The 10,586-nt window shown below is 42.2% G+C and overlaps 1 protein-coding gene across 1 annotated transcript in view; it reads right to left on the bottom strand.

Moving 5' to 3' along the window:
• Window positions 1-764: 764 nt before the first annotated feature.
• Window positions 765-10,586, bottom strand: part of mtbp (MDM2 binding protein) — a 54,675-nt gene continuing 44,853 nt past the window's right edge. The window contains exons 21-23 of the mRNA XM_015949073.3: window positions 3,818-3,931; window positions 1,283-1,348; window positions 765-1,216 (exon numbers count right to left, since the gene is read on the bottom strand). Of these exons, the coding sequence (XP_015804559.3) occupies window positions 1,172-1,216; window positions 1,283-1,348; window positions 3,818-3,931 (225 nt within the window). The 3' untranslated portion in view covers window positions 765-1,171. The remainder of the gene's footprint in view (window positions 1,217-1,282; window positions 1,349-3,817; window positions 3,932-10,586) is intronic.

The following is a 10,586-nucleotide window of genomic DNA, read 5'->3' as shown; positions in this document are numbered from 1 at the left end:
TGAGTTTCCTCCGTAGGGTGGCCGGGCTCAGCCTTAGAGATAGGGTGAGGAGCTCGGACATTCGGGAGGGACTCGGAGTAGAACCGCTGCTCCTCCGGATCGAAAGGAGCCAGTTGAGGTGGTTTGGGCATCTGGTCAGGATGCCTCCTGGACGCCTCCCCGGGGAGGTGTTTCGGGCATGTCCTGCCGGCAGGAGGCCCCCGGGTCGACCCAGGACACGTTGGAGAGGTTACATCTCCAATCTGGTCCGGGAACGCCTTGGGGTCCTGCCGGAGGAGCTGGTGGACAAGGCCGGGGAGAGGACGGCCTGGAGCTCCCTAGTTTGGTTGCTGCCCCCGCGACCCGGACCCGGATAAGCGGAGGAAGACGAAGACGAATGTAAAAAAGAGAAAGTAACTAATTCTCTGCATACAAGTCCTTAAGCATGAAAATGTAACGACACATTTGGCATCGCATGAGTTTGATTGATTAAACCTCATTTGTTCTTTTACAGAAAACAGGTAAACTATCCAGAATGTTTGTGGCCGACTCCTAAGCAGGAAATCCAGAGCCAGATGTTAAACAGCGTCATTCATCCCAACCAAGAGAAACCCGATAAATCTGACGGTCGGCTAGAATCACCGCCGTTCTGCCGGGGCTTCGTTTGCATCTGCTGCCATCCAGATTAGGCCGTGAACTGTACTCTAGAACACACAAGCTGCTTTTCTTCCTCCTGCAGCCGTTCCCACACAACCCTCCACACACTGAGCTACCCAAACATAAAATACGATCCAGACTGTTTATTGTGGTACAAAGATCACATTAAAAACACAAAGACAAAATATGTACAACACAAAGGCACAAAACTACGTCTTTAGATGTGAAAAGGTTTAAAATTACACATAAAATCTATGAATAAAAAGAAAAGAACTCGGCAGCCTGAAGAAGGAATCTGATCCTGAGAGGACTCTCAGGAGCCTGAACCCACAGCAGCATCTACTGTGTGGTTTATTGTGTTTACGTGTGCATGTCAGCGTGGAAAAGCACAAAACCAAACGTTTTAACTGGCGGTAAACCAATTCTAGTAAAGAAAATCTAATTAAAACTCATCAGAAATGGTAAAAACATCAAACGGTCTTATAAACATTAAAATATAAAATCAGCTGCCCCTTTAGGCAAAACCTCCTCTTCATCATCTTCCGCTCTTTGAGCTCTTCTCCAGCACCCAGTCGATCACCTACAACAGAAGGCTTTAGTGTGAAAGCGTCTGTTTTAAAAGAGCAGAGCGGCGTGGCGGTTGTACCTGTTTAACGTTGCTGCTGGCCGCCTTCTTCATCTCATCATGAAGACCTCGAGATGTCTTCAGATCCTGGAATCCAACACAAAAACAACCTGAGCTCATTTAATCATCAAACCCAAACAAGTCAACAGCAAGTCGGAGACAACGGGTGACTGGTCTGTGGACAACAAACCAACAGGAGTCACCACTTACAGGTGTGTGTGTCACGTCCTTTTTGGACAATCTGATACAAATTTGAGTTGAAATAATGAGACGTTGTAATATTTGGGTGCTTTAAACTCTAGTTGATGGTGAAAACGATGCTGGACTGGATCCGCTGTAGCTGGTTGTTACCTTACAGGATAAAACAACTAAAAGGTTAAAGAATAAACATGAAAAAAGGAAAAGTTGCAAAAACATCATCCAGGCTGGACATTACTTTACCATTATGTTAGTTCAATTTTATTTTTCCAGATATCTTTTAAAAACTCTGGTAACACTTTAGGGAACACAAATTAACCAGTAATTAGCTGCCAATTAATATGCATATTAGTGGACTAAGTCTGAATTAGTCATTACTACGCTATTATTAGGTGCTTATTACCAATGATGTAACAATATTAACAGGCCATAAATTAAGAGTTTTATCATAGTAAGCCATTCATAATAGTTTGTTAACTGAAAGTAAATGTTTTGTTGCTGATTAACACACACACACACACACACACACACACACACACACTAATTAGATCAAAGCCATATGTGGCTTTTAAAGAAGTAATTCAAAGGGAACAGTTATTCTGCATTAATAACCAAAAATGTTATGTTCTGGTATTATGTACATAAACACCAAACTCCATGTTAATAGAGCCTAAACAACAATCAACTGTTGGTTTAATTTCATGCTTAAGGACTCGTATACAGAGAATTGGTTAGACACGTCATGGAGGGTTGGTCCGTAACTTCTAGTCACTGGCTTTACCGGTGACTGTTAGCAGCATAGTAAACTTTGCAGACATTATGCGAATGAGGCGAAAAGTGGGGGTGAAACATTAAATCAGATTGTTTTATATGAATGCATCATGACCAAGCTGCAAGAGAAAAATTACCTTTCTGTTCAACACACCGTCGCAAAATACTAACTCACGCTTACAATAACAAATCTTCCATGTGAAAATGATCACTTCCAGATTCATAATGTTCAAGTTAATCAGAAAAAGTACTGAGTTAATTATAGCTCAGCGAAATCCATCTAAATATGTATCAGCAGATCGGAGCTGCAGAGGAACCAAAAATCCACGCTCCAAACCAGAATCAAGCTTGTTCTAACTACAGTCATTTGGAATAGAATTCCATCTACACTGTTATGGCCACCAGCCTGGCCTCTAGTGATGCAGGAGCCAGGATCAGCCAGCCCCAGTGATCAGCCAGACACCGCCCCTCCTCCTCCAGGCTGCTGATGAGCACAGCTGACCTGAATCCCTGTGATGACCCACACCTGGGAGAAAAGGCTGTGCCATCCAGCAGTGCAGGGGTTCTGCTGTCCTCCAGGCTTCGTTCTCTTTTAAACCCCTTCCATTTGATGACTTTTAACTCTAAGTTTGAGTTTTTACTAAAGAAATGGTAAAACCCGGAGACGATTCCCAGGGATCTTGGCAGACTGGTTTTAACAGTCTTGGTGAGGGTATTTACCTCTTTGTTAAAGGTTAACTTTGTCTGATACAATTTTATTGACTTTGGTTTTAAACACCTTCCGTTTTGGTCGAACTTTTAACAAAGTTTTAACCAGGTGTTTTAATGTTGGTAAATGGTCTCTTAATGTTAACCTTTCTGTTATGTTTTCATTTGGCATTATTTTTATTACGCCCTCCATCTGTTTGCTTGTTTTTACAACATTTTTATGACAATTAAACCCATTTTAAACCCACTATCATGTTTCTTACGTTACCCCCTCCTTCACATTTTAACAACTCCTGTCGGGGTTATCATAAAATCTTGTATCATAAAATCTAGTGATGCGTCGATATGACATTTTTGGGCCAATACTGATTAATATCACTCATATGGACGATAAACGATATGCCAATACCGATATGCTGACATTAATGCTTCTAAAATCTGCTGATTTTGTATCAAATGAAAATGATTAAAGCTGAATTTACATTATGTACACACACGACACACACAATCCTGCTCGAGAGGATTACGATCACTGTCACATGACTAAATCCCCCCCCCCCCCGGCCCTCTGAAACAGATAAACAAATGGAGGAGAGATTAAAAAAAATATCTGTGGTTAATATCTGCCCGGTTTTATTCATCGGACCGATATGGTAAAAAACATGACTAACATCTGCCGATACTGATGCTGATATATCGCGCATACCTAATAAAATCATTCACAAAACATGAAGTAAAAAAATTTTTTTTTTTAAACATGTCCTTTTCAAAATAAAAATAGAGAACAAGAGTCAAGATTTTCTAATCATTATTATTTTTTAACACAAACAAAAACCGTCTTGGACACAAATAAAAACAGTGAAGGGAGAAAGGACCAACCTTCAGGTAGAACTTGGAGATATCAAATAGTCTTTTGCTGCAGGCGTCAAAGCACTCGTGCTCAGCAGTGATCTCATGCTGCTTAAGTGTTTTCACTACAACCTCCTGCAGCATCTGAGGACATAAAAAAAACACACTTTTTTTAAGAGTAGACCTGAAAATATATAAAATATCGTTCTGTTTATGCCCAAGCAGTCTTCACAGAGACTAATTTAATCTGGGTTTTCTCAGTAAAAAGGACTGAATGTCACAATTTTGTTCCTTCAGGGGAAACCCGTTCTTCCACGTGAATGCACGTCTTTACATTCACAGCGTGAGACTGCAGGTACAAACACAGGAATATTTCACTGGTAGGGACAGGAAAAACACATTCCTGAAATAAACACATCCGCCTTTAATCTTGTCACGGCAACGGCTCTGAGGAAACGCCATAAATTATTGTGAGAAATCATCAGTGCCATTCAGTCTCAGGAGGAGCAGAAAGGCAGCTTTTAATCTCTGTCCTGAATAAAGCGCTGTCGTTTTTCCAGAGTAGGGCCAACTGTTCGTCCCTTTACTCAGGATCTCATGATAAGCGTGTTTGCATAGTAATCGGAAATCAAAACGAGTCAAGGTCGGGATGTGGAAAGAGTGTGTGTGCTGTTTGAGGGACAGGAGGAGCCATGCAGAGACTGTGTGTGTGTGTGTGTGTGTGTGTGTGTGTGTGTGTGTGTGTGTGTGTGTGTGTGTGTGTGTGTGTGTGTGTGTGTGTGTGTGTGTGTGTGTGTGTGTGTGTGTGTGTGTGTGTGAACAATGGGAGAGGACGGAGCAGTAGGTGATATTAAAGCTAAACACTGGATATGCTGCAGCATTACAATGCAACCCACACACTCGCGATGATCATGAAGATAAAATATTTTTTTCTTCACAAGCAGCTGCTTGAGTCTCAGACAGGCGGAGCGCGTTTTATCGTGTGTCCACCTGCCACTCGGAGCCTGAAACAGGAAGCTGGAGGAATATTCAGCTCTTTATGGAGTTTAGTAGAATGAAAACATGTTTTACCACAAACGTCATGATTTTTTTTGTTTCTAAGAGATGAGCGGACTTCCCTTTTCACTGTTAAAAGACGATTCACTTCTCATTATTTAGACATTCTAAGAAAGTTAAAGTGAAAGTCCCATTAGTTGTCACACACACACACAGGTGTGTGTGCAAAATTTGTTCTCCGCATTTGACCCATCCCCTGGGGGAGCGGTGAGCTGCAGACACAGCCGCGCTCGGGAACCATTTGGTGGTTTAACCCCCCAATCCAACCCCGTAATGCTGAGTGTCAAGCAGGGAGGCATTGGGTCCCATTTTTTCAAAGTCTTTGGTATGACCCGACCAGGAATCGAACCCTGATGTCCCAGTCTCAGGGCGGACACTCTACCACTAGGAACCGATGATTAACGTATTTCAAACAGCAACCCACTGAACTTTTAGGATCTCTACGTCCTGGATGATGGAGAATCTACACCAACACAAACCAGCCATCAAAGAGTGGAGAACTTGTTTTCCCAGCTTCTTAAACCTGTTGAAGGTGAAAACCTTATAACCAGAATCCTAGCTTAGCCTCTGTGAGAAGGCCTTTATACCTCATTTTAAACGAGAAGACATTCATTTTTAACAGCATACAAGTAAAAGGTGCATTGTTGAGCATAACTGATGAAACATTATTATTATTTATAGAAGAACTGAAGCTCAGATTTGAAACGCTGCACCCACAAAGCATCCTGTAGACTGAAACTATAAAATAATGCTAACTAACCAGTTAAATGTGTTATAATCTTTGTTTCATTATTATTTAATTGTCACACACCTCAGTTGAACAAACTATTAAAAGAAAAAAAAAAGAAAAAAAAAACACGTCATGTGAGATCATGTAATATTGATAATCTTCTGCTTTTTGATAGTCATGTATCCATTTTAATTTACTAATGTAAATATTTTACAACAGAGACTACAGATTAAAACTAAGCCTCCATTAAATCTGGTGATACTGGACTGAAAGCGGTGCGTGCACGGCTCTGGAATCGGGGAGGCGAGTGACGCTGCAGCTTTGGTGTGAGAGACGCCGACTGTAGGAAGCAGCAGAACCTGTGAAAAAACACGCAGAAGGTTGAAAGCTGGTGTGTGGTGTTTTCACGTTGCCTTTTTGAAGTGTGTGGGCTATTGTAGCTGCAATACCATCCCTGAACTGTGTGGCGCTAATGAGTCAAATGTTTTTACACACTGGGGCTTTAACTTTAGACGATTAAAGTTGCTGTCCAGAGTTTTGCCCTTTCAGGAATCGTGTATGATTTTTCAGCAATCCACAAAAGTGATTGTCTTAATGTGTGCTGTGATATCATGTAGGCAACACATCTTATATTTTAGCTAAGCCCACCCCCCGTCCCATAGAGCTCCAAATAAACTGAGCGCCGGTCAGCACTAACCAAAAGCAGTAAAGCTGGTTCATGCTTGATGCGTCCGCGAGGTCCGCACAACCAAATTATGTAATTTTAGCAACCACGCCCCTCCGCACGGCCCAAAGGCTCCGGACTGTGCACCTAGGAAATTTTCTAACCATGCGGACGGTCCTGCACAGAAACACATGGCGGACTGGCAAGTGCTCGTAGTGGAGGAGATTCATAAGTACAGACATCTTTATGATTCGGCCCATAAAGATCACCATGATCAAAATATTGTTAATAATTTCGGTCACAGTCGGAAAAGAGGAGGATGCAGTGAAAAAATGTTGCAAACAACAGTGATTTCTACTTCTATGGTGTAGTGATGGATGCATGCCGTAGAGCCCCATGCCGCCCCCTACAGTCTGGGAGAATATTGGCTCACAGCGGAGACAAGCCGCAGAAGGTAGGAAGGAACCGTAAACGCTGCAAGTTCCGACGCGTGTCTCATTTCCACATGGAACTTATATACGTGAAGCTTAAAACACGCTTTAGACTAGCGCTTACATAAAGACGTCAATCACAGAGCGTGCTCGAGTGTTTAAGGACGTACCTTAGTTGATGCAGGTTGGCAACGTTTCCTATGGATAAGTCTTTAAAATATAAATACTTAAAAACACAACATAAAATGAACATAATACCTGTAAAACAAGTTGTTCGGTTTTGTCAACTTGAGGAGCGCGGTCAAGAACGAGAGGTTTTGCTTTCAGCTGAAAATAAGGAAAGTGTAAAATGTCTTGGTGTGATACACTTGTCAGCCACTAGATGGTGCCATCAGATTAAAGCAATAATCTGGACATCTTTAATATTTTAATAAATAAAAAAACAGACTTAAAAGTCATTATTTGCTATTTTAGGCTTGAAATGGGTTATTGGCTTTGTCCCGCTGTTATTTAAAGCCATACTTTGCAACTTTTTCATATTTTTAAATAATTTTCTTGATATGTGATAAAAGTCATCATCACACACTGGTGAAATTCATCTCCGCATTTGACCCATCACCATGAAGGGGAGCGGTGAGCTGCAGCAGTGGCTGCGCTCGGGAACTATTTGGTGAATTAACCCCCCCAACCCAACCCCTTAAAGCAGATTGTCAAGTAGGGAGGCATTGGGTCCCATTTTTAAAGTCTTTGGTATGACGCGAATGGGAATAAACCCTGATCTCCAAGTCCAAGGAAGGACACTCTACCACTAGGCCACTGAGCAGAGCCAAAGACCCTTTACAGGCTTAATGAAATGTCACTCAGACCCCCACTGCCTTCTGTGGCCAGAATACCGCATTTGCAACTTCCGAGTGCCAGTCGGATCTTTTGAACTTTGAGCTCACGTACCTGACGCTGCAGTCTGCTTCTAGAATGTTTCCTGCATGTTTTAAACTATGAACACAGCTGATTCGTTTGATTCAGTTATGAATCACTCCTGTAGACACTAATGAAGGCTGAGGAGACATTTCAGCAGTTAGATTAAAGTAGCTGTCCGTATTTTTTCTTTTATCTGACGGCACCATCTAGTGGTTGACAAGCGTATCACATCTTGACCTACTTTTATTTGCATTTTTAAGGCTGAAAGCAACATGAATGCGCTCCTCTAGCTAACAACACAGAGCTAAAACACATTGTTTTACAATTATTACATGTACGTTCTAGTTATGTCGTGTAAGCCTAAATTTGCAAGATGTTTGTAAGTTGGTAACAACAGAAATGGCTAAACTGAAACTATGGTTTGATTTGAATAGATCATTAAACTTAAACAAAACTAAAGTTATGTTGTTTGGAAAACATAAAATAAATACACATATGGCAATAACTATAAATGATATTATTATAGAAAGAGTGTATGAAAATAAATTTCTGGGTGTAATCCTCGATCACAAATTAGGTTGGAAACCTCACATAAAATATGTAAAAGGAAAGCACGAAGTATTGGGGTGTTGGGAAAAGCAAGACATTTTGTGAATCAAAAGGCATTGTATATACTGTTCTGCACACTGATAGTACCATACCTAACCTACTGTGTTGAAGTGTGGGGAAACACCTATAAAAACCACCCTATATGCACTTTGTACGTTACAAAAACAAGCCATATGGTTGGTCAGCCATGTGGGATGTAATGAACACACAAATAGCTTATTTATAAAATTACAAACCTTAACGTTCAAAGATTTGATAGAATTGAGGACTGCATTATTTATGTACAAAGTAAATAAAAAATACTGCCTGAAAATATTCAAAATCTTGCAGACAGACAAGGTGGATATAAGTGGAGAAGGGAATTAAATTTGAAGCATTATGCTCGAACAAAATTGAAAAGTATGTGTGTTTCAATTAGTGGAGTTATTTTATGGAATAGTCTTGAGGAAAGAAAGTTTAAATATAGTGCAATTTAGGAAATTATATAAAGAATTCATTTTTTCCAGATACAGACAAGAGGATAATTGATTTGTATATGTACTGTAGTGATGATATATACTAACGTTGTTGTATTTGAGTTTTTGTACTTTTGAGTTGTATTGTGATGTTGTGTTCAGAAGTTGTTGTATTCTGATATTTTAATTTTTTTTTAAGTATGAGTAACTTGATTTAGGGATTGGTGAAATAAGCTATGCTTCTTCCTATTCCTTTTCGAACAATGATGGTTGTGATAAGTTATCTAAGTTGGAAATTATTATGAGAATTGTTTTATTTGTTTGAAAGAAAAAAATAAAATAAAATAAAATACTTGTGCCTGATAAAAGTGGCCAACCTGCAACAACGAGGTACGTCTAAACGCTCGAGCATGCTCTGTGATTAACATCTGTACGTAAGCGTTAGTGCAATGCGGTTGTTTAGTGCTGATCGGTGCTCAGTTCATATGCATTGAGCAAAAAAATAAATAGATAAATAAAAGGAAGTATTTGCTACATTATTTCACAGTACATGATAGGACAATAATTTTTATGGATTTCTGAAAAATCATAAATAATTCTGGAAAGGGGAAAACTCCAGATAGCTGCTTTAATGCATTAAAAAGACAAAGTTTTGCTGTTGTCGTTGTCATCTTTCTCTGCTTATCTGGGTCTGGGTCGCGGGGGCAGCATCCCAACTAGGGAGCTCCAGACCGTCCTCTCCCCGGCCAACTCCACCAGCTCCTCTGGCAGGACCCCAAGGCGTTCCCGGACCAGATTGGAGATGAAACCTTTCCAGCGTGTCCTGGGTCGACCGTGGGGCCTCCTGCCGGCAGGACATGCCCGAAACACCTCCCCAGGGAGGCGTCCAGGAGGCATCCTGACCAGATGCCCAATCCACCTCAACTGACTCCTTTCGATCCGGAGGAGCAGCGGTTCTACTCCGAGTCCCTCCCGAATGTCCGAGCTCCTCACCCTATTTCTAAGGCTGAGCCCGGCCACCCTACGGAGGAAAATCATTTCGGCCGCTTGTATTCGCGATCTCGTTCTTTCGGTCATTACCCAAAGCTCAAGACCATAGGTAAGGATTGGGACGTAGATCGACCGGTAAATCAAAAGCCTGGCTTTCTGGCTCAGCTCCCTCTTCACCACGACAGATCGGCTCAGCATCCGCATCACTGCAGACGCCGAACCAATCCGCCTGTCAATCTCCCTATCACCCCTACCCTCACTCGTGAACAAGACCCCGAGATACTTAAACCCTTCCACTTGAGGTAGGACTTCTCCCCCGACCTGGAGTTGGCAAGCCACCCTTTTCCGGTCGACAACCATGGTCTCAGATTTGGAGGTGCTGATCCTCATCCCAGCTGCTTCACACTCGGCTGCGAACCTACCCAGCAAGAGTTGAAGGTCAGAGCTGGATGAAGCTAGGAGGACCACATCATCCGCAAAAAGCAGAGACAAGATTCTCCTGCCACCAAACTCGACACACACCACACCACGGCTGCGCCTAGAAATTCTGTCCATAAAGGTAATGAACAGAACCGGCGACAAAGAGTAGCCCTGGCGGAGTCCAACCCTCACAGGGAACAGGTCCGACTTACTAGCGGCGATGCGGACCAAACTCATGCTCCTCTGGTAAAGGGACTGAATGGCCCTTAACAGAAAGCCACCCACCTCATACTCCTGGAGCGTCCCCCACAGGGTGCCCCTGGGGACTCGGTCATAAGCCTTCTCCAAATCCACAAAACACATGTGGATTGGTTGGGCAAACTCCCATGCCCCCTCCATCACCCTTGCAAGGGTATAGAGCTGGTCCACAGTCCCACAGCCAGGACGAAAACCACATTGCTGCTCCTCAATCTGAGATTCAACCATCGATCGGACCCTCCTCTCCAGTACCTTGGAGTAGACCTTT

Source organism: Nothobranchius furzeri, chromosome 5, assembly GCF_043380555.1.
Source record: "Nothobranchius furzeri strain GRZ-AD chromosome 5, NfurGRZ-RIMD1, whole genome shotgun sequence".
In the NCBI taxonomy this organism is placed as follows: domain Eukaryota; kingdom Metazoa; phylum Chordata; class Actinopteri; order Cyprinodontiformes; family Nothobranchiidae; genus Nothobranchius; species Nothobranchius furzeri.
This window is presented reverse-complemented; position numbering and strand designations above follow the sequence as displayed.